The sequence below is a fragment of the Erpetoichthys calabaricus genome, chromosome 8 (genome assembly GCF_900747795.2).
Source record: "Erpetoichthys calabaricus chromosome 8, fErpCal1.3, whole genome shotgun sequence".
NCBI lineage: Eukaryota > Metazoa > Chordata > Cladistia > Polypteriformes > Polypteridae > Erpetoichthys > Erpetoichthys calabaricus.
Window position 1 is genome coordinate 92235652 of NC_041401.2, and position 25376 is coordinate 92261027.

General features: G+C 39.0%; 1 protein-coding gene across 1 annotated transcript in view; it reads right to left on the bottom strand.

Annotated features, from left to right (window-relative positions):
• The window catches only part of nf1a (neurofibromin 1a), a 456100-nt gene that overhangs the window by 207772 nt on the left and 222952 nt on the right, over window positions 1–25376 (bottom strand). The window contains 6 exon segments of the mRNA XM_051931227.1: window positions 15529–15591; window positions 16456–16591; window positions 16886–16989; window positions 21760–21921; window positions 22110–22321; window positions 24245–24426. Coding sequence (XP_051787187.1) covers window positions 15529–15591; window positions 16456–16591; window positions 16886–16989; window positions 21760–21921; window positions 22110–22321; window positions 24245–24426 — 859 coding nt within the window.

Genomic DNA, 25376 nt, shown 5'->3' on the forward strand with positions numbered 1-25376 from the left:
AATTTACTAGCCAACCCACGGCATAGCATACACCGCACAATTATTTATTGATGGGTGAACACTTCCGGAAAGATACAGTTGTCCAAATGGGGTGGGTTTGAGGATATGACTGTGAGTGAATGAAAAGATGGAACTCTGGAGAGAGCAACATACAATTGTCCGTGACTGAAAACTGGTTTTGGTAGATACAGGCATATCTTTTTGAAAGTTTGGCCCTGTGCCTTATTAATTGTCCAATCTAACAGGAAATTGTCTGCGTGTAAAAATAAAAGGCAAATTTGAATCTGATGGGGTCAGGGATATCCGAGGAATAAGGACAGTTTGTGAGGTAGCAGCTGCGATAGTCTTACACTACAGTACATTGCGGTGAATGCTGGTAACAGAAAGTCTAGTGCCATTACAGACCAAAGCGAGTGAGGATGTGTTTGGTGAGGTGTTGGAGGTGGGCACATGAGCAAGCAGTGCCTCGAGAGCGAGGGTGGACGTGGGAGGAGGGTTAGAGTTGGCGGGCGGGGCTCTGTTGTGCGTTCCCCATGACGTGGGAGGAGGGTTAGAGTTGGTGGGCAGGGTTATTGTCATTCCTATCCCATGGTCGAGCAACTTGGTGGATTATATATAGAAAAGCAGCCGGAACCGAAAAGAACAATGAAAAAGTCAACATGGCTCAGAGGTGCATGTGGACTGTAGCAGAGACGAAAGCAACTGAGGCGGTGTTTGGGGAGGAGTTGTGTGCGGGCACATCAGCAGACAGTGTGCATGCCTCGAGAGCGAGGGTGGACGCGGGAGGAGGGTTAGAGTTGGCGGGCGGGCTCTGTCATGCGTATCCCATGATGCCGGAGGATGGTTAGAGTTGGCGGGCGGGGCTCTGTTGTGCGTATCCCATGGTCTTAGAGTTGGCAGAGAGAGGCATGTCTTTTTGAAAGTTTGGCCCTGTGCCTTATTAATTGTCATTGCAAAGGCTAATCTAACAGAAAACTGTCTGCATGTAAAAGTAAAAAGCAAATTTGAATCTGATGGGGTCAAGAAATTGTCTGCGTGTAAAAGTAAAAGGCAAATTTGAATCTGATCTGAATCTGAGGTAGCAGCTACGATAGTTTTACACTCCAGTACATTGCAGTGAATGCTGGTAACAGTCAGGCGGGCGGGCAGACAGGTGGGCTAGCCAACAAAAACACTATGCTCTTAGTATGGTATGAATCAGGTTTCTGTAGACAAAGGTTTTCCCTGTTCCTGCAGGACCATCTAAGAAGAAGCATGTTTGTCGCGGATGGGAATTGCTGTATGCAGCGTGTAAAACAGTTTGCGAGGTTGGACGCTGCAGATAGAGGCATATCTTTTTGAAAGTTTGGCCCTGAGCCTTATTAATTGTCATTGCAAAGGCTAATCTAACAGGAAATTGTCTGTGTGTAAAAGTAAAAGGTAAATTTGAATCTGATGGTGTCAGGGAAATCCAGGGAATAAGGACACTTTGTGAGGTAGCAGCTGTGATAGTTTTACACTCCAGTACATTGCGGTGAATGCTGGTAACAGTCGGGCAAGCCAACAACAACACTATGCTCTTAGTATGGTATGAATCAGGTTTTTGTAGAGAAAGATAGTCCTGCAGGAACAGGGAAAACCTAAGAAGAAGCACGTTTGTCGCGGATGGGAATCGCTGTATGCAGCGTGTAAAACAGTTTGCAAGGGTGGACGCGGTCGTGCATATCCCATGACATGTGAGGAGGGTTAGAGTTGGCGAGCGGGGCTCTGTCAGGAGGGTTAGAGTTGGCGAGCGGGGCTCTGTCGTGTGTGTCCCATGGTTTTAGAGTTGGTGGGCGGGGTTCTGTGAGTTCGCGGGCGTGGCTCTGTCGTGCGTATCCCATGGTCGTCTGCTTAGTGAATTGTTGGTGGGCAGGGCTCTGTCGTGCGTATCCCATGGTCTCTGTCTTGCGTGCCATGGTCGGCTGCTTAGTGAATTATATATATAGATTTTTCTCCCCAAAGGGGACTGTTTAACATCATACCCTTGGTTTATTGTATTAGGATTGTACTATCATACGTTATCTGCTTCTCCATGGGTACTGTTTAACATAATTCCCTGGGTATATTCTTTCAGGACTGTTTAAGATTACATTCTAGGTTTATAGTATCTGCACTGTACTGCCTATAGATATCTCTACTTTAATCCTTCTACACTGCTGCTGGGGGGCTTGGGGAAGTGGGGTTTAGCTTCATGTGTGGAGGCAAAATGGGGGGTGAGAGAGACTGAGGGGAGAGAGAAAGAAAGCAATATATTTCTAAATTATCCTTTTAACCCCCACAATTGTAAGTGCCAACACAGCAATAAGCTTCACAGTAATAACTCCTGGCAAAATTGAAAATTAAGGTTAAAGTTATCTCATGTAATAATGTCCTACCTTAATTCATGACTACAAAATGTTATCAAAAGTTCAAAAGCAATATCTCTATGACCAAACAGTAAACTTTGTAAGATGGAATGTCAAAGGTCTCAATCACGAATTAAACAGAAAGAAAGTATTATCTCATCTAACAGGTCTAAACGCAAGAATAGTATTTTTACAGGAGACCCACTTATTAAGCAAGGATCAGTTTCGGCTGCAAAGAGATTAGACAGGCCAAATATTCCACTCCAGCCATACAAAGAAAGCTACAGGCGTGGGAATTTTAATACATAGAACATTTTCATTTGTAGTATCAGATATAGTATCTGATTCTGAAGGGCAATTTATTTAATCGTAAAGTGATTTTGTTAAATATCTACACACCCAATGTGGAAAACAGAGACTTCATCCAAATTGTAGATGCATCCATTCCTAATGTGAACACTGGTAAAATTATAATGGCCGGAGACTTTAAATGTGTTTAAATCCAGACCTGGGTAGGTTTTCAGCCACTGGGTCAATGACATTTAAGGGCTCGTTTATACTTCACGTTCTGAACGCGTACGCACAATCATCATGGCCACGTGTTCCCAGCGTTCATTTGACGCGTCCTCTGAGCAGGTCCTCAGAAATTAACGTGATGTCAGAGTCTCTGTTTACTATCTACATGTGACAGAAAGCCTCTATGCGGATCCTAATAGGATAAATGTGTGTGCTTCGATGTTTGATGAATGGTTCAATGTGGTGAAGCAAAATGCCGACATACAGATGCATTCATGGTGCTTTTATATTCAAGCGTTGCATATTCCCAATCATAATGATGTGATACATTTTAAAAGTCTCACATACCATCTTTTGTGTCATCTTTTTTTTTTCTGGGGCTTCCTCCTGACCTGACAGCAGCGGCAAACAGCAATAGATTACCACACAGAACACATTAAATGTATGATATTCCAACTCTCTGCACCTTTAGAATCGTTAAGATTTATACTTGATATTACTTTCATGATGAAATACATTAAAGTATCTATGTTACATTTTACAGATAAATCGTTAATTTCGTTTAAATAATGAATACTGTTAATAATTATACACATGGGGGTGACACAGTGGCGGAGCGGTAGCACTGCTGTCTCGCAGGGAGTCACATTGCTGGTATTCCCTGCCCTGGAGTTTGCATGTTTTCCTGCTGGGTTTCCACAGTGCGCTCCGGTTTCTTCCAAAGATATGCAGATTTGGTTACACTAAAATGACGCTAGTGTATGTGACTGCTTGTATTCACCTTGCGATGAGCTGATGCCCCGTGTAGGGATTGTTTCTGCCTCGTGTCCAATGCTAGCTGGAATGAGCACATCCCTGGATTGATGGATTTAATCATTAAACATCCTTTACAGAGATATTGCGGTAAGGTGTCATCAGAATTTAATGTGTGTTTCAGGCAATCTACAACACAGCGAAGCCGAACCTGTTCTCACTGTTAAAATATCTTGCAATGTCACCTGGTGGATTCTTCCAGATTTAGGTAAAGTACACAAGCAAGTATAAACAGTAAAATGCTTACGCAGTAGGAGTGTCACGATCAAATCTTGCAAGTACAACGCTATTGTTATCTCATGGAGCTCAAATCATTATGCCCCACATACACATCTCGCAGCTGGCACCTTAACTCATTTTTATTAAATGACAGGAACTGTACAGAATTTATATCAAAGCAAATTTATTTTTTTAAAGACAAATATATCCTCAGATGTCTCTGCAGGAATACTCTGGGAAACTCTGAAGGTATTTTTAAGAGGACAGTCATTTCATATCTCTCCCACAAACATAAATCGGAAACCAAGAAGGCATCAGAGTTAATCCGTGAAATTACCAGAATTGATCAAGAACACGGCAGGTTCCCATATGATGCACTTTATAGAAAAAGACAGGCTTTGCATTCAGACCTCAACCTCTTCACAACAAATGAAATGGAACAATTCATTTTTAAATTGCAACATCATTACTATGAACACAAGAGGCTAATAAGATCTTAGATCAAGAAATCCAAAACCAGGAAGTTAGCAATGCAAAACCAGTAATTACCAACAAAGATGGAGACGAAATCATTGACCATAAAAATATAATGCACATATTTAGAGACTCATGTAAGTCCTGATATTCTACTCCGTTTAAAGCAGACAAGACACAATCTAATGCATTTTTCGATGCATTACAGATACCACAGCTAGATACTCTCAGTGCAGAGGAATTGGATGAACCTCTGACACTCTCAGAATTACCAGACTGTATAAACTCACTTCAGAGTGGCAAAAGCAGCAGGCCCTGATGGCTACCCTGCCAAATTTTATAAAAAATTTTCAATTAAGTTAGCTCCCCTTTAATTAGCAACAATTATAGAAGCAAGGGACAATAAAATTCCACCTCAAACATTTTGCCAAGCATTAATTACTGTCTTTCCTAAGAAAAATAAGGACTTATTACAATGTGCATCACAGAGACCAATCCATCCATCCATCCTCTTCCGCTTATCCGAGGTTGGGTCGCAGGGCCAGCAGCTTGAGCAGAGATGCCCAGACTTCCCTTTCTCCAGCCACTTCTTCTAGCTCTTCCGGGAGAATCCTAAGGCATTCCCAGGCCAGCCGGGAGACATAGTCCATCCAGCATGTCCTGGGTCTTCCCCGGGGCCTCCTCCCGGTTGGACGTGCCCGGAAAACCTCACCAGGGAGGCGTCCAGGAGGCATCTTGATCAGATGCCCGAGCCACCTCATCTGACTCCTCTCGATGCGGAGGACCAGTGGCTCTACTCTGAGCCCCTCCTGGATGACTGAGCTTCTCACCCTATCTTTAAGGAAGAGCCCAGACACCCTGCGGAGGAAACTCATTTCAGCCGCTTGTATTCGCGATCTCATTCTTTCGGTCACTACCCATAGCTCATGACCATAGGTGAGGGTAGGAACATAGATCAACTGGTAAATTGAGAGCTTTGCCTTATGGCTCAGCTCCTTTTTCACCACGACAGACTGATGCACAGCCCGCATCACTGCAGACGCCGCGCCGCACCGAACCGCCTGTTGATCTCCCTACAACATCCAGAGCCTTGAGGAACTCCGGCCTCAAGATATTGAGGAACAACACTTCAGAATGATGATGTTAAGCTACTCTCTAAAGTTCTGCTAGAAAGATTAAGAAAGTGCTTCCTTCGGTAATATCATAAGACCAAACCGGTTTTAGCTTCCAATCTACAACACCTGTTTAATGTAATATATTGACCCACAAAGTCTAACACCCCAGAGCTCTTATTGTTAGATGCAGAAAAATAATTTGATATGGTTGAATGGGACTACCTACTCACTACACAAATTTGGGTTTGGCCCGAACATATGTGCACGGATCAAACTACTGTATACCAGTCCAGAAGTTTCAGTTTGTAGTAACAACATTATTTCAGACTACTTCAAACTAGAAAATGAGACTAGACAAGGATGCCCCCTGTCACCACTGCTATTTGCAATCATCAGTGGGCCACTGCCTGTTCCCTTTCGAAATGCTCCCAAGATAAAGGGGATTATTAGAGAAGGACTTGAACAGAAAATATCACTATATGCAGATGATATGGTACTATATACAGTACTGTGCAAAAGTTTTAGGCAGGTGTGAAAAAATGCTGTAAACAAAGAATGCTTTCAGAAATATAAATAATGATTGTTTATTGTTATCAGTTTACAAAATGCAAAGTGAGCGAACAAAAGAAAAATCTAAATCAAATCAATATTTGCTGTTACTACCTATTGCCTTCAAACCAGCATCAATTCTTATAGGTACACTTGCACAAAGTCAGGGATTTTGTAGGATTATAGTCAGGTGTATGATCAACCAATTACACCAAACAGGTGCTAATGATCATCAATGTCACGCGTAGGTTGAAACACAGTCATTAACTGAAACAGAAACAGCTGTGTAGGAGGCTTAAAACTGGGTGAGGAACAGCCAAACTCTGCTACCAAGGTGAGGTTGTGGAAGACAGTTTCATGTCATGGCAAGATTGAGCACAGCAACAAGACACAAGGTACTCATACTGCATCAGCAAGGTCTCTCACAGACAAAGATTTCAAAGCAGACTGGGGTTTCAAGATGTGCTGTTCAAGCTCTTTTGAAGAAGCACAAAGGGCAACGTTGAGGATCGTAGACACAGTGGTCAGCCAAGGAAATTTAGTGCAGCAGATGAAAGACACATCAAGCTTATTACCCATCGAAATCGGAAGATGTCTAGCAGTGCCATCAGCTCAGAACTGGCAGAAACCAGTGGGACCCAGGTATACCCATCTACTGTCCGGAGAAGTCTGGCCAGAAGTGTCCTTCATAGAAGAGTTGCAGCCAAAAAGCTATACCTCCGACATGGAAACAAGGCCAAACGACTCAAGTATGCACGAAAACATAGGAACTGGGGTGCAGAAAAATGGCAGCAGGTGCTCTAGACTGATGAGTCAAAATTTGAAATATTTGGCTGTAGCAGAAGGCAGTTTGTTCATCGAAGGGCTGGAGAGCGGTACTATAATGAGTGTCTGCAGACAACAGTGAAGCATGGTGGAGGTTCCTTGAATGTTTGGGGCTGCATTTCTGCAAATGGAGTTGGAGATTTGGTCAGGATTAATGGTGTTCTCAATGCTGAGAAATATAGGCAGATACTTATCTATCATGCAATACCATCAGGGAGGCGTATGATTGGCCCCAAATTTATTCTGCAGCAGGACAACGACCCTAAACATACAGCCAAAGTCATTAAGAACTATCTTCAGCGTAAAGAAGAACAAGAAGTCCTGGAAGTGATGGTATGGCCCCCACAGAGCCCTAATCTCAACATCATCGAGTGTGTCTGGGATTACATGAAGAGACAGAAGGATGTGAGGAAGCCTACATCCACAGAAGATCTGTGGTTAGTTCTCCAAGATGTTTGGAATGACCTACCAGCCGTGTTCTGTGTGCAAGTGTACCTAGAAGAATTGATGCTGTTTTGAAGGCAAAGGGTGGTCACACCAAATATTGATTTGATTTAGATTTCCCTTTTGTTCATTCACTGCATTTTGTTGATTGATGAAAATAAATGATTAACACTTACATTTTTTAAAGCATTCTTTGTTTACAACGTTTTTTCACACCTGCCTAAAACTTTTGCACAGTACTGTATATAAAAATTAATTTGAATAAAAGCGTGTTTTTTCCAGTGAACTCTCTAGCACACAACATTAGATTGGACACCCTCCTTTTTATCATCGCAGATCAGGTTAAATACCCTGGGGTAAACGTCACAAGTAAACATAAAGCTCTTTTTGTCAACAAAATATTTGCTGTCTGCATGAAAAAAACTTAAACAAGACAAGCACATATGGTATACCCTCCATTTCACTTTAGCAGGGAGAATTAACACCGTCAAGATGAATATCCTTTCAGCCACAGGGGATGTACAAACCAATGTGTTTCTTTCTGCCAGTCCCAAGCCAGGATAAATGGGGAGGGTTACGTCAGGAAGGGCAATTTTGCTAAATCAATATGCGGACAATACAAATTTCCATACCGGATCGGTCAAGCCCTGGGTTAACAATGACCGCCACCAGTACTGTTAGCCAACAGGGTGCTGGCGTAAATTGGGCTACTGTTGGCTGAAGAAGAAGAATAAGAATGATAAGAAGAGGGGGGAAACGTGTCCGGAGGCAGGAGGAGAGGAGGAAGGTAAAGACAGTGGAACGGAGGGTAGAAACTTTGAATGTTGGCAGCATGACTGGTAAGGGGAAAGAGTTAGCAGATATGATGGAGAGAAGGAAGGTTGGATGAAGTGATGAACAGTGTGCCCAAGGGACAGAAAGTGGTGATTGAAGCGGATTTCAATGGACATGTTGGTGAAGGGAACAGAGGAGACGAGGAGGTGATGGGTAGGTATGGTGTCAAGGAGAGGAATGAAGAAGGTCAGAGGTTAGTGGATTTTGCCAAAAGGATGGACATGGCTGTGGTGAATATATATTTTAAGAAGTGGGAGGAACACAGGGTTGCGTACAAGAGTGGAGGAAGATGCACACAGGTAAATTACGTCCTATGCAGAAGAGTCAATCTGAAGGTGATTGAAGACTGCAAAGTGGTGGCAGGGGAAAGTGTAGTTAAGCATCATAGGATGGTGGTCTGTAGGATGACATTGGAGATCAAGAAGAGTAAAAGAGTGAGGGCAAAGCCAAGGATCAAATGGTGGAAGTTGAAAAAAGGAAGACTGCAAGGTTAAGTTTAGGGAGAAGGTGAGACAGACAATGGGTGGTAGTGAAGAATTACCAGACAGTTGGGAAACTACAGCAGATGTAGTAAGGGTGACAGCAAGAAGGGTGCTTGGTGTGACATCTGGACAGAGGAAGGAGGAAAAGGAAACCTGGTGGTGGAATGGGGAAGTACAGGAGAGTATACAGAGGAAGAGGATGGCAAAGAAGAAATGGGATAGTCAGAGAGATGCAGAAAGAAGACAAGAGTACAAGGAGATAAGGTGCAAGGTTAAGAGAAAGGTGGCAAAGGCTAAAGAAAATGCATATGATGAGTTGTATGAGAGGTTGGACACTAATGAGGGAGAAAAGGACTTTTAGCGATTGGCTAGACAGAGGGACCGAGCTGGGAAAGATGTGCAGCAGGTTATGGTAATAAAGGATAAAGATGGAAACGTACTCACAAGCGAGGATAGTGTGTTGAGCAGATGAAAAGAGTACTTTGAGAGGCTGATGAATGAAGAGAACGAGAGAGAGAAGAGGTTGGATGATATGGAGATAGTGAATCAGGAAGTGCAACGGATTAGCAAGGAGCAAGTAAGGACAGCTATGAAGAGGATGAAGAATGGAAAAGCCGTTGGTCCAGATAATATACCTGCGGAAGCATGGAGGTGTTTAGGAGAGATGGCAGTGGAGTTTTTATCGAGAGTGTTTAATGGAATCTTGGAAAGTGACAGGATGCCTGAGGAGTGGAGAAGAAGTGTACTGGTGCCGATATTTAAGAATAAGGGGGATGTGCAGAACTGTGGTAACTACAGGGGGATAAAATTGTTCAGACAAAACATGAAGTTATGGGAAAGAGTAATGGAAGCTAGGTTAAGAAGTGAGGTGATGAGCAGTGAGCAGCAGTATGGTGTCATGCCAAGAAAGAACACCACAGATGCGATGTTTGCTCTGAGGGTGTTGATGGAGAAGTATACAGAAGGCCAGAAGGAGTTGCGTTGCATCTCTGTGGACCTGGAGAAAGCATATGACAGGGTGCCTCAAGAGGAGTTGTGGTATAGTATGAGAAAGTCGGGAGAGGCAGAGAAGTATGTAAGTTGTACAGGATATGTACGAGAGAAGTGTGATAGTGGTGAGGTCTGTGGTAAGAGTGATGGATGCATTCAAGGTGGAGGTGGAATTACATCAGGGATCGTCTCTGAGCCCTTTCTTATTTGCAATGGTGATGGACAGGTTGACAGATGAGATTAGACAAGAGTCCCCGTGGACTATACATTGTGATCTGTAGTGATAGTAGGGAGCAGGTTGAGGAGACCCTGGAGAGGTGAAGATATGCTCTGGAGAGGAGAGGAATGAAGGTCAGTAGGAACAAGACAGAATACATGTGTATAAATGAGAGGGAGGTCAGTGGAATGGCGAGGATGCAAGGAGTACAGTTGCCGAAGGTGGATGAGTTTAAATGCTTGGGATCAACAGTACAGAGTAATGGGGATTGTGGGAGAGGGGTGAAAAAGAGAGTGCAGGCAGGGTGGAATGGGTGGAGAAGGGTGTCAGGAGTCATTTGTGACAGACGGATATCAGCAAGAGTGAAAGGGAAGGTCTACAGGATGGTAGTGAGAGCAGCTATGCTATATGGGTTAGAGATGGTGGCACTGACCAGAAAGCAGGAGACAGAGCTAGAGGTAGCAGAGTTAAAGATGCTAAGATTTGCATTGGGTGTGACGAGGATGGATAGGATTAGAAATGAGTACATTAGAGGATCAGCTCAAGTTGGATGGTTGGGAGACAAAGTCAGAGAGGCGAGATTGCGCTGGTTTGGACATGTGCAGAGGAGAGATGCTGAGTATATTGGGAGTTGGATGCTAAGGATAGAGCTGCCAGGCAAGAGAAAATGAGAAAGGCAGTAAGAGAAGGTTTATGGATGTGGTGAGAGAGGACATGTAGGTGGTGGGTGTGACAGAACAAGATGCAGAGGACAGAAAGATATGGAAAAAAAGAAGAAGAAGATGAATATTTTTCTGAAGGTACAACAATCTAAAGAAGAAGGTAGCATGGCTGTACTTAACTTTCATTTTTATTAGTGGGCGGCAGATATACAAGCTATAAAAACCTGAAAATTGACATAAATAGATGAACACATACATGCTTGGTCTGTAATAGAAATAAAATCCTGCAGTCCTTTATATTCCTTCCTTTGTGCCCCAGTAAATACAAGTTATCATCAATATACTAACAACCCAACTCTCCTTCATTCACCCAGAAACCAATGTAGGAAGCACTTCAAGACAGAGAAGCTTTTATCTGTGGCACTGTTCGACGATAACCACCTTTCACTACCCTCTCAAACTTATGCAGTTTTTAATGTTTGGATAATTTATGGGATTAAATCATTTAGAGATTTATACATAGATAATGACTTTGCACCTTGTGAACAATTACACTCCAAATTTAGCTTCCCATTTTTCCACTATTTCCAAATTAGAAACTTTGCTAAATAAAATCTGCCCAATGCTCCTCACCTCCCATCTATTTCTATTCCGAAAGAAATATTGATCAGTCTTGAGGACTCAGACAGAATTTCTATAATATATAAAAACATTTTAAAGTCCCGTTCTTTCAAAGATCTCAGAATACAGTGGGAAAAGGATTTCTTACTCAACATTTCAGAAAAGGAGTTGAAGGCAGCCATGCATGAATTCCCTGTAGCTCCATATGTGCAAAGCATACAATTATTCAACTTAAAATATTTTATCGAGCACATCTATCTTGTTAAAAATTGTCCAAAATGTTTCCAGGGCAAGATCCTACCTGTGAACATTTCAGTCGAGCTCCAGCCTCATTGACCCATATGTTTTGGGCGTGCACTAAATGAACATCATTCTGGACCAAAATCTTTAAATGCCTATCAGACAGCCTTGGTGTCACAATCACTCCTAATTCATTAACAGATGTGTTTGGTATACTCCAAGATGGGCTTAAAGTACACAAAAACAAACTAACTGTAATTGCCTTTACTTCACTATTGGCACGTAGACTTATTTTGCTCAACTGGAAGAATCCAAGCCCACCTCTTTCAAGTCCGTGATGTTATCTAAAATACTGATGTTATATATTATTTGAAATTGGAAAAAATCTAATTCTCACTTAGAGGATCAGTTCAAAACTTTCTTAAAACCTGGCAGGATCCAATCAATAACATTTTAGAATAAGCTTTTATATTGGGGAAAAGGATACTCTTTCCTCTTTTCTACTCTTAAAACTCTAGCTGTTGGCCTTCCTCTCTTTCTGTTGGGTAGGGGTTGAACTGAAGTTAGTTTTGTCAAGTTAGACGTGTTTGTATGTGATGTTACTTGCTTTTAATACATTAAATAAAAAATCATAAAAATTTAACTTAATAAATATTAAAGGAATACTCCACCCAAAAATGATCTTTATATGTTTCTTACCACCTGTGTATACTGGTAGCCAAGAAAGATTTGAATCTCATTTTTTCATTGATAAAATATAAGACAAAGACACTGCCTGAGAGGGACCCAACAATGATTAACACTGAGAACAACGACAAATGATGTGAAAAATTTTCACATAACTCGTGTTACAAAATCCACACGACACTTATTTGGTCAAATACTCAAAATGTGCAAAAACAAATTATTAAATACTCAGTTAAGGAAAAACAGAGCAAATCATTAACAGGAAGCAAAAAATATCATGGGAAGTACTTTTTGAATTGAAGGCTTGCGTCTTCCCCTTTTTTGATGGTTAACAGTCCTGTCTCTAATTCAAAAAATCTTTCCCATGATGCATTAGCTTCCTGTTTATGAGTTAATCAGTTTGAGCATACAACTGGATAACTGACACATATAATATGTTACACAAGTAACATGCAATTCTTTTTTTTCCCTTTTTTTCCATGGATGTTTATTACATCATTTGCCGATATCCAGTGTTGGCCACTATTGTGTCCTTTCCTATCTGAAGCATTGTTATTTTGTTCCTCCACAAAAACACGCGATTAAAAATTTTTCTCAGGAACCTGTACAACTATATGGGGTAAGTAACATAAGACAAATATCAGTTTTGGGTGGAGTATTTCTTTAAGCTATTCGCAAACACAAAATAATAAAAAAAAAATTCTTAATTTCTGTTTTGACATGTTTGAATCGTATGTCAGAAAACATCATAGTGACGAGAACAATCAACATATAATTAACATGGAGTATATATACAGTAGTATGGGTAGAATAAAAATTGATTACTGTTATACAAAAAATTTACATTGACAAATTATGTTTTAGTCTGTAGTGTACATTAATATTGAGCACAAATAAAAAAGAAGTTTAAATAATTATGGAAGCCAGTGAATGAGACCTAAACCCCAATATAATTTTCAGTGTAAGGAAAATCTTATTTGTGATGGTATTTTTTCACATAAGAACTGCAAAGAATAATAATCCTTTGTTACTCAGCAAGTCAAAACAAAATCATAAAACTATAAAACCACACAACATTAAAACATTATAAAAAAAATCACTAAAGAAATTCTACTGTCTGCGGTCACTAAGATCATATTTATTTAAGTGTTGAAAATTTCCTCCACCACTTGATGTCTTCATGTTTACTCTTAATGTTAGAGAAAGTTTTTCAGTTGTCAGTGCACCAAATCTAGTTGCAACGTTATTACAATTTTGTATACCCAAAGATTGGAAGAGATTAAGTAATAGTGACCAAAAGTTAAATCATTATAACACAAAATGAAATATGTATATGTGGCATTTTTGAATTGTTTGAATTTTTTTATCTAAACAATATCATAACTGGAAAAAAAACAGAGCCACTAAATGAAAATGCTTTATGGCACCCTTGGTAAATAAAAGCAAAATGATCTGTAGAAGAAAAGTTTTCATTGTTTATCCTCTTGTTATTTCATTCAAAATATTAACAAAAGCTTTATCTGAAGTAAAATAATTGACAGGAAAAATACATTTTCATCATAAAACAAATATTTTTCTCAAACCTTTTTGAGCCAAAATTATTGACACCCCTAAAAAGTCATATGACTAAGATTTAACTAAAGTATATTCACATTGAGGTTTTACATTTTTACGTTTATCTGAGTGAGTGGGAATACTTGAGTTTATTAGCCATGGCTTCCTTTTTGTTTAGGGTAAAATTTGAGATGACACACAGTCCAAATTCCCTTGGTCATCCATCACAATGGGAAAGCCTTCAGAACACAGTAATGATGTGCAACAAAATTTGCTGAGCTGAAAAAGTGAGGAAATATCTATTAAGAAAATAGCTAACCAGATGAAAATGTTAATTTCCGTTTTAGGGAAATAGTAAGTTTAAAGTAACGCAAAGATGTTAAGAATCTGCCTTAAAGAGGACATGTCTATTAGCAATATAGTAAGTAGGATAGTTCAACTGGCCAAGGAATCTCCAAGGATCAAGCTGGAAAATTGAAGGTAATAGCTAGGATCTTGTGATGAGAAAGTCTCCAAAATTACGATCAGACACCACCTACATGACCATGCTGTCATCAAACAACACACTGAACTGCGTATAGTGTGCTAAAAGGTACTAGAACTTTCAATGGAACCAAGTTCTATGGTCAGATGAGGTAAAAATTTAGTCTTTAGAAAACAAATGTCAAAGGTGGTTTTAGCACATATGCAACATAGGGAATGATGAGCAGGCAGAAAAATTTCTCATCGACACTGTATAGTATAGTGGTGGATCTTTAATGCTGTGGGGCTGCTTCTTAGGATTCACTGCAACATGGACTCTATTACATTTTCAGCAGAAATTAAACCAAAACTTGACTGCTTTTCAAAGGTAAATTAAATTGGGACATGGTTAGATGTTACAGTAGGACAATGATCCAAAACACACCTCAAAATTAACACAAAAATGGTTCATTTGTACTAAATTACGGTTTCACTATGGCTGTCCCATTCTTCTGACAGGGATTAGCAGAAGTGAAGTGTCTACAAGTGTGAACCTCAAAATTTTAAAGAGTCTAAAGAGATCCCTTGGCAAGTATTCTCCAACCTCATTAACTGTTATAGGAGAAGACTCACAGCTGTAATCTTAGCAAAAGGGCTGGGGTGCCAAAAATTGTGAAAAACATATTTGAGAAAAATGTGTTTTATGCTAAGACTTTCTTTTACTTTTCAATTATTGTACTTCAATTAATGGTTATATTTTTTAATATTTTGAAAGAAACATCAAGAGGATAAATAATACTTACCAAGCATGAAAATACAACTTAAGGGTACAGTAATGTTTCCAAATTAAAATGTTACAATATGCTACTGGAAAGATTATCCTCATATTTTTATGCTGTACGGTTCCCATAAGCTACCATTATATCAACAGGTGAAAAATGTATCTATTTATTTACAGAACCCACTGTAGCAAATGGAGTAAAGCAGAAATTAAATCCAGACAAAATTCCAGGTCATCACACCCTCAATCATACTGGACCAAATTACAGTCACCAGTTAAGACAAGTAATATAAAGGTGTTTGTGATGTGGGAGGAAATCTGAAGCATCCAGAAAAAACAAGAATACCAATAAAGCCACAAAAAGCCCAAAAACCTGAAAGCCCAAAAAGTGCAAAGATTGTTTTTAAGCCACGTTGTTTGAGTGGGGAAAAACACCTCCCACTACTCCAGAAATGACCACTGAAAGCTTTTACAAAAATGCATCACTAGTTTAATATTTAGTGTTAATTGAAATGAAAGGTACTTTGGGCCATTTATTAGTAGGATGATTTCAAAAAGTGAAGATCAAATATAGACGGAAGTGTGAAGGATGTTTGGCTAAATAAAATAAAAGCAAAAAAATTTTTTTTTTTTTTGCTTTGAATAGAAATTTCTAGTAAAAAGTTGGCCAAACTTACTGATTTTTTGTTTTCCTTTTTTTCTTTAATGGTAGCTTTATTCAGTAGAGAGTGGCAAGTTGCCTACAGGACAGAGATGAGTACAAACAGGTCACAGCACCAGCTAGACACAGGCAGTACAAAGCAAGGCTGACACGCACAAAAACTACTACACAATGTGGAACACAAAACATAGAAAATAAAAGTACACAAACTTCCCTGTGGTCTTCAGTTAATTTTGTTACTTTAGCTACATTTCTGTCAGACTACAGGGAAGTTTTGCTTAAAAAAGTTACATTTAAATTGCTTTATTTATATGATTAAAAACATGGCATTGGGATTCTCTGAACCATAATAATAATTCAGGATAATGAAATAATATTAATAGCAACTAATGAGGCATTGTGTATCTTCTTCCAGCCATTTAACCAATGCACTTAAAAGTTCAAAGTGCCAAAATCAGTCAATAAAAACTACAATTCAAAATGTAAAAAAATGATTTTGGGTTACTAATAATGTGGCTTTAAAAAAATAAAACAAAGTTAATGTTAGAAAAATGTATATGTAGAAGTGATTTTTTCTGTTTACTTTATATGAAAGTTAAAAAAAAGATCTTTTAAAAAAAAAAGCATGCAGAGTTGACAAATGCCCAAACATTTTTAACAAACATTAATAAAATCATTGCGTCTCATTTTTAAGTTTATATAAAAAATGTCTTTTCACTTTAGGATGGCTATTAAACAACAAACATAGGTATTCAGTAATATGCTACAACTCACAATATAACAACATTTTTTGTTTCATTTTAAATTTCATTGAAGGGTCCCTAAATCTTCTTTCTGTGTATGCACAGGGACAATAATTAATGGGGTGAACGATGCAAACCATTAACAAAGAAAATGGAAGAAAAAATAGAAACAAACTATAAGATGATCATCTACAGAGTACCTGGTACAAGCAGTGGCAGACACTTCGCAGTTGTGGAGGAAACTCTGAAGATGATGCAATAATTGCCTGAAAGAACTGTTTTGTCATCTGAAGCAAGGCCTGTTGATTATCCTCCAAGCTTTCCGATGATTCAAGTCTGTTGGGGAAATTGAAGATTTCAAAAATCACATAAAACAAAACCATGTCTGCTTATGTTATTTAAAATTGTATGTTAAAAAAATATTAACAAATAAGCAAACAGAGGAAAACAAGTGTGCCTGAAATACAAAGTCATTACATAACAAAATTATTTTTTCTAGCAGCAAAAAGGAAACAGGGAGTGGGAGGACTCTACATGATCAATAAAGATGACAAATTGTGTGCATGCAAAATGCTCAAACTTAAATATACATAATGATACTTGATGGTTAAAGTTGTTTAAACACATAACCTTGTGGGGTCAACCTCAAAGCTGACATTTTGCCACTCTGGTGCTGTGATCACAGTTCTCAAGAGGGGTTCCAGTAACTTCTGTAGGTAAGTGGCACCATATACCTATAGAACATTCAGAGAGTAGCATAATGAGAGGATGGTTATGTTATTCAGTCTGACTGATATCATAGTCAAGCAACAGTGACACATAAGACTGATCAATAATAACGTACAAAAGTTTTTCACTGATTAAAATTTACAAAATGTATATGGAATCTGTATGAAATGTAGCCCCCAAAGCAGGGGCGGGCAATGTTGGTCACAGAGGGCCACAGTGGCTGCAGGTTTTCATTCCAACCCAATTGCTTAAATGGAAATCAATCCTTGCCAATCTCAGACCTTATTTAATTTTATGGCTTGTTAGTCTGCAATGTTAGGTTGGTATATCGTACATTTTTTTCCTTTCCAAGGATATCATCCAAATGATTTGTAGCCTAAAACAAATAATATTCATTGTGTCAAATTTTTCTCTTAATTGTTTTATTCAACCAAACAGTGCATGATGAATCCACACAGGTGTAAATAGAAGCAAGTTAGACGGAGAACTATTGGCTCCTTTGTCATTTGCATCTTATTGCTAATAAAGAGCCAATAAAAACAGTGAATGCATCTGTTTTAAGACTAAAGTGAGCAATTAAGGGTGGGGAACCGTAACAAGCAAGACCACTAAAATGAAGCATCAAATGCCACTTGAGCAATACGTGCTTCATCAGCAATAACTGACTTCTCTTTAAGAAACTGGGTTGGAACAAAAACCTGCAGCCATTGCGGTCATCTAGGACCGATGCTGGCTACCCCTGCCTCAATGGACTGGTTCAGTAGGTAGGTTCTAAAACCCTCTCAATCCATTTCAGGGTGGCAGGGACCGCAGGCTAATCTAAAGGGACTGGGCAAACAGACCAGGACTCTGGTCCATCACAGGGACCACTCTCTTTCACAAAAGTACATATACACACACACACACACTAATATGAGGATAATGGCAAATTGGATGCCATCATGAATGATGCTCTCCTAGAGCACCTTTATCCATAGGCTCATTCCACCAAAGTGTGCTAAGAAGAGCCTTTGGGGGACTTTTCTGCCCACTGCTAGGTAATTCAGTGCTTTCACCCAATGTACTTGTTAAGTTTATTTATTTATTGATTGACTGGCTGTATTATTTGTCCTGTGAGTCTGTATCCTTGGTTTGTATGTTTCTGCTGCTGTATGCATCTGAATTTCCCCATGGAATTATATGGTGTTGTACCGTGTTATCCATCATGGATGCAATGAAGAGTGAAGCAAAATGAGAGACCTTTTATTGGCTAACTGAACAGATTACACTATGCAAGCTTTTGAGGCAGCTCAGGCCCCTTCTTTAGACAAGTTGTAGTGCAGAAAGTAGAGTTCCATCTATTTACATATCTGTATATATATATATATATATATATATATATATATATATATGTAGACAGACAGAGCGAGAGAGAGAGAGAGAGAGAGGAAAGAAACAAAACCTTTAAATGCCTCTATTTTTATCTGCTTCTTGCTCCTTCTTGAAATGCTGTTCAAATTCAACACAAGTTGTTAATGAAGTGGATTTCCCTCTTGGAGTTTCTTGCAAACTGTTGTAAGTATATTGTGACAATGTTTGTTACAGCGAAGCTATGTTTGTTGGTACTGAAAAGCTTCATCAGATGGATAGCCTACTAAAACTAGAACATTTTGTTTTTCTTAGTTATTTATTGAAACACATTGCCTGAAATTGGGACTGTCTGTGTCTCAAGGACATTTGGTCACCCTAATAAATTAATTATAGTGTCAGTGAAATAGTCATGTCACATGTGACTTCAGTCATATCAAGATTTTGTTTCCCTTGCTTGTATTTTATAATTTTACAGTTACATAGATCATTTAATTCAAAGTGGTTTTCAACCTGTTTTACAAGTGGACCATTTTTAGTTACAAAATGTCTTTGTGGACCAGGGTGGGGTTTTCAGCGGCTTAATCAATTAACAAAAGATAGAAGGGCAGGATGCTTTCAGGTTTACTTGCTGTGGAGCTCTGCAGACTGGTGACAATTTGTAGCCAGCTTTTCATGTATACTTGTCAGGTCGGCCTTTTCGTAGACAGGCACAAAATTTCTATGGATCGGTGCTAGTCCATGGGAAACACTGGCACAAAGCATTGGGAGGAGTGAAATGCTAGTCCACTGGTTATCTTCCCTGTTTGCGCTCAAGCCACCGGGAAGACTACGCCCAGCTGGACTTGCAGAACCCTGAATTTGCCGCCTATGCAAGCTGGCAGTGACAGTGAGAAACTTTCTGCATGTGTATGCAGTCTGATAGTATTTCATTAACTTGTACTGGGGATCTGTTCGCCATCAGTAGTTGCTATCAGAGGTGAAAAAGTTGGTGTAACCTCTGTCACAGTCAAACTGAAACAGTAAGCTATTTTGTAGAAAGATGCACATAATGTTTCTCTGTTGAGAAATTTACACAAATCCTTTTCAATAGGAAGTTTCAAAACAGCATGATCCCTTGAGATATCTCAAAGCAAACGGAATTGACTTAACAAATGTCCTTAAAGAATAAGTGTGCTACATTTCAATAAAATTGGTCCACTGGGGGCCAAGTTGTTCCATGCAGAAAGGCAGACAGACAGGCATGGGTATCACAATACGTGGGTTGCACATTACATGTGAACAAGCCTAAAAAGTGTTATGGATAAATCAATAAATAAACCACAGCCTTTGATTATCTTTAGAAGTGGACTATGTATGTATGATTGTAATAGCCTGCATCAAACTACTAGCACGCAGACTTACCATGCTCAACTGAAAAAATCCCAAACCAAACCACACTTTATAACTCAGTGGGCAAGTCAACATTTTGTATTATTTCAAAATAGAAAAAAAAACTAAATTTCTCTTAGACAATATGTTCAAAACATTTTATGCATTCATTAATATTATTTTAGAATAAACAAGCCTGCGACTGACTCTCTTATATTATTAATTGCTTTATCATATTAAGAAAAAAAAAGACAGTCTGCCTTCTTTTTTCTTTCTCTTGGGTAGGGTTTGAATTTTTTGTTTTTTCTTCTATACACTGAAAATGGTGGTATGTGTTATTTTATTTTTTGATGGAGTATTATTCTATTGTATTGCTCTGGTTTTTGAAAATAAAATAACTTTTAAAAGTAAGATTGTACGGTCCAGTTACTTTAACATGATATGCATTTTATTTCTTTTTGATGAAATAAATACATTTTAATGGCATCCTTACTAAAGAACAGAAAACATACAGAATAAATAGCACAATTGTACAGCTTATTTTCTGTCAAAAAAAAATTATTTTGGAAAATAACTGCATGGGTTTTTCTTAGGCTATTTAATTTTTCCTCACACATTCCCAAAGAAGTGCATGTTTGGTCATCTGATGCCTCCAAAGTACTCTGTGGAAAAGTGTGTGTGAGTTGGCTCTGATATAGAATGGTACCCTGTCCTGGATTTGTTCTTGCCTTGTGCTAGATGTTGCCTTACAAGCTATATCCCTATATGACCCTGAATTTGTTTAGGCAGATTATGCTTTTTTCAATTTAATAAAAAGTACCTCAGTGGTGGGTACTACTATTTGTATTTTTCTATGTAGAGTTCTCCATGTGCATTTTCTTCAAGTAACCCAAAGTCATTCCAAACAACAAAAAGATATATAAGGTTAGGCTAACTGTCCTGGTAAGAGACATGTGAGTGTGCATAACGTGAAAGGCTTCAGCACCTTGCTACCATAAACTGAAACAAGAGGCTTCAAATGTGGACAGATTGAATTTCATTTAAAGATCTGGTCTACTGGGACACTCTCAGCAACTAGACCTAAAACCCTGTACTTTCTCTCAGCACTGCAATGTGAAGCACTCTCTGTTACTGTGGCGAACAAACAGCCACAGGTCCTCAATTATCTGTCAACTTGCTTGCACTAAAAATTTGTTCACCTGATTTTAGATCCTGCTCTGTTCATTCCACAAGGTGATGGGATGTATTCTAGCATCACTCAACCAAAATGAAGATAATAAACTCTGACAGCAAGCTAGTTCATTGTAAACTGTTCTCCTGAACACACACCAACTTGGTTAATTTACCGTTAGCAATTAATACCCATGTAAATATTCAGGAACAGTATGCTTACTGTAAATGGTGGTTACAGAAACCATTTAATTGATAATGGGGAATTGTATGAGATGCGGCCATTAATGACTAACAAGGTGTTCTATCATCTGGGGTCCAAGACTAAACAGCTTCAGACGAAGTAATGGTATACTTCTCTCACTTTGCTGACTGATTAAACTAAACCAGAAATTCTTGAAAACACAGGTACCTTAAAATGTAACGTTTTATGAAGAAACAAATATCATTTTAACAGAATAGTGAAAACCATTGCATATAACCCATCCATCCATCCATTTTCCAACCCGCTGAATCCGAACACAGGGTCACGGGGGTCTGCTGGAGCCAATCCCAGCCAACACAGGGCACAAGGCAGGGAACCAATCCTGGGAAGGGTGCCAACCCACCGCAGGACACCCACAAACACACCCACACACCAAGCACACGCTAGGGGCCAATTTAGAATCGCCAATCCACCTAACCTGCATGTCTTTGGACTGTGGGAGGAAACCGGAGCGCCCGGAGGAAACCCACGCAGACACGGGGAGAACATGCAAACTCCACACAGGGTGGACCTGGGAAGCGAACCTGGGTCTCCTAACTGCGAGGCAGCAGCACTACCACTGCGCCACTGTGCCGCCCATTTCATATAACCAAATACCAAAATATAAGAGAACTCTAAATACCTTGAAGCAAAATGTCATAATTTTACTGGCTAGACTGTTGCCCCTGAACAGTGTCTGCATTGAGTCTGCCAGCTCTACCTCTTTGGAGAACATGTTCCAGAGAAGCTGATACAAAAGGTGCCTAGAATCAAAAAGGGTCACTAGAACCCTGGCCAGTTCATCCTAAAAAAGTAAAGAAAATAAAAATGAATGCCAAGTTTCACCAGAGATTATGCAACATAAGAAAACACTAATTATTCACACAAATTATAGAGTATTTCATGAGTAGAAAATGAATACTAATATTCTAGGTAAATATGACTGCTTTTGAATCTCATATACAAAAAATATAACATTAATAGCACACCTACCCACTGTGAACAAGGTACAACATTAGCCAGGGCCATAGCAATAGGAAGTTCACCCTGGTCACCCATCATAGTGACCAGCTCAACAAGTCTTTCAAATCGGTCTGCCAGCACTGTTTCTGCTAAAGTGTCAAACTCTGTGCCCTGCTGCAGTATCTTCGTTAGCACCTCCATGAATGTGGCCCTTGTCTGTAGATCTTTATGATAACCTAAGCCTGAAAAGAGATACCTAGCATGTCTATTAGCAAGTTTCTTAAAAACAAAAACAATGACAATGTACTGTTTAGTGAAGTTTAAAAAAAAAAAAAGTTTTTGGTTTTTGAAGAGGAACGTAATAAATGAGAAATTTAGATATTTTATGTTACAAGAGATAATTTACAATAATTGCAAATACAGGGGCTTTTGTTAAGTTAGATTATTGAATACAGTATCACATTTGTATGGATCAACTTGAAAATCTTTCCATATGCAAATGGGACCATGTAAGGTTATAAGTTTTCTAAACTCTACGATCCTATACTTGGCAGGGCCAATCTAACCTGTAAAATTGTACAGATGTATACAAAACTTTGGATTTGTTTAAAATGTCTGTTACTGGGAATAGGAAAAAGGAAAGGAGCACCATGCAAATGTTTGGGCACCCCAAGATATTTGAGGTCTCTGATAACCAAGGTCTCATACCTTAATTAGCTTATTAGGTTTATGGCATGTTCACAGCAATCATTAGGGAAACCCCAGGTGATGCAAATTGCAAAGCTGTATAAATTCTGACTCATCAAACCTTGTCCCAACAACTCAGCAGCTATAGGCTCCTCTATGCAGCTGCCCAGCTCTCTGAAAAAATAAAATAATTGATGCTCACAAAGCAGGAGAAGACTACAAGAAGATAGTAAAGCGTTTTCAGGTAGCTGGTTTTTCAGTTTGTAATGATATTACAAAATGGCAGTTAACAGGAATGGTGGAGGTCAAGTTGACTGCTGGAGACCTTCAGGAAGATTTAGCAGACTCTGCAATGGTGGTGCACTCTCCTACTGTGCAGCGACACATGAATAAATAAGACCTTTATGTTCAGCAGAAGAAAACCTTTCCTGCATCCTAGACACAAAATTCAGCACCTGAAGTTTGCAACTAAACATCTAAACAAGCCTGATGCAATTTTGAAACAAATCCTGTGGACTGACTGAAATCAAATTAGAACTTTTTGACCACAATGTACAAATGTATGTTTGGACAAAAAAGGGTGCCGAAAACCAGGAAAAGAATACCTTTCCAACTATTAAGCTTGGGGGTGGATCGATCATGCTTTGGGCTTGTGTTGTAGCCAGTGGCACAGGGAATGTTACATTGGTAGAGTGAAGAATGGATTAAAATAAACATCAACCAATTCTGGAAGCAAACATCACACCATCCATAAAAAAAAGAGTTGAAGTTAAATAGAGGATGGGTTCTATAACAAGATAACGATCCGAAATACACCTCAAAATCTACAATGGAAAATACCCCAAGAGGCACAAGTTGATGGTTTTGCCATGGCCCTCACAGAACCCTGACCTAAACACCACTGAAAATCTGTGGATACATCTCATAAGAGCAGTGTATGGAAGATGGCCCGAGAATCGTGTAGAATTAGAAGCCTTTTGCAAGGAAGAAAGGACAAAAATACCTCAAGTAAAAACTGAAAGACTCTTAGCAGGATAATAAAAGTGTTTAGAAGCTGTGATACTTGGCAAAGGGGGTGCTACTAAGTCATGTCAGGTGCCCAAATTTTTGCTTCAGCCCCTTTTCATTTTTTCTGGTATTTAGTGATTGATGTAAATAAAAATGTAATCTTGCTTAAAATATTAAAGAAATATGTCATCTTTAACTTGCATTTTGGTGATCAGTTCATCTTCTGCTCAATTAAATATTCATAGTAAAAGACATTTTAAGCAAGGGTGTCCAAACTGTTGCATGCTACTGTACATCTCCCTAAAAAATATCCAACTACCCAAATAATCTATTCTAACACATCTGGCTCTGGGATAGAGGAAGATATGTATAGAGCATGTTAAAATATTTACACATATCTATATATTAATACATTATATATCTAAAAACATGGTGTATTTAAGCCTATCTCATGATTCTTTACCACATACCAATGGAATGCATGAGTCCACTATCAACATTGGCATTAAGGAGATTGGACATCGCAAGCACAGTACAGTGCCGGAGTGAAGCAAGTCTTCGGGACATCCCACGTTTCCTGCCACCTGTCTGCTGGCCATCATCTTCTGCATCACTGCAATCATTCAGCAGATTCATGAACAAAGTGAAGTACCTTAAAGAGAAACCAGACAAAGGAAAACAGTTTGAGTTAGACATCAAGTATTGTAAGAGAGAAATCCTTGTAGTCAATGTTAACTGTGAATTTTCCTTAGTGTGCCTAGCTTGAACTTGAATATATTATAACTTAACAAAGAAAATGGAAGATTCAGTTTTACCCCCTATACAGGGGTCACCAATTCCTGTCCTGGAGGGCCCAAGTGGCTACAGGTTTTCACTCCAACTCTTTTCTTAATTGGTGTACTGGTTTTGCTGCTAATTAACTCCTTTTCCTTTCATTTTAATTGACTTGTTTTTTAGGATTTGTTCCCCTCAATTTCTTCATCGTTCCTCTGAATTGCTTAATTTCTTTCCTTAAATGGTACCCAAACAGAAATTAAATATGAAGTGAGTGAGCCAACAGAAGACCAATTAAGTCAGGGCCTGAAACTCCAACCAGTTGCTTAATTAGGAGCCGAGTATTGTCGTTAATTAAACCCGTTCTTTAATTCCATGGCCTGATGCTGCTCTCATTGTGCAATAGCAGACATTTCTGAAATTGTTGATTTTCTCTTTTCTATGAGCACTATTAAAATGCTTTGGGTACCTGAGCAGATCAGTGTTCCTGAGACCTTCACCTTTCTTTATTTTCAGATACTGTATAATCGACACAGCTTACTGGTCATGTTTTGGTTCATTTTGTGTCTCATTACTGTTTGGCTGCTAATTAAGGAAAAGTAAACAATTAGAGGGTCTGAGTCTTCAAGAGCAAGTCAAATAAAATTAATTCAAAAGGAGTTAATTAAGAGCAAAAACAGGACACTAATTAAGAAAAGGGTCAGAATGAAAACCTGCAGCCACTGAGGCCCTCCAGGACTGGAGTTGGGGACCCCTGCCCTGTAAGTTATAGAAAATGGAATGTTCATAATCTTAACTCTGTGTGACAGCAGAAATAGCCCTTAGATT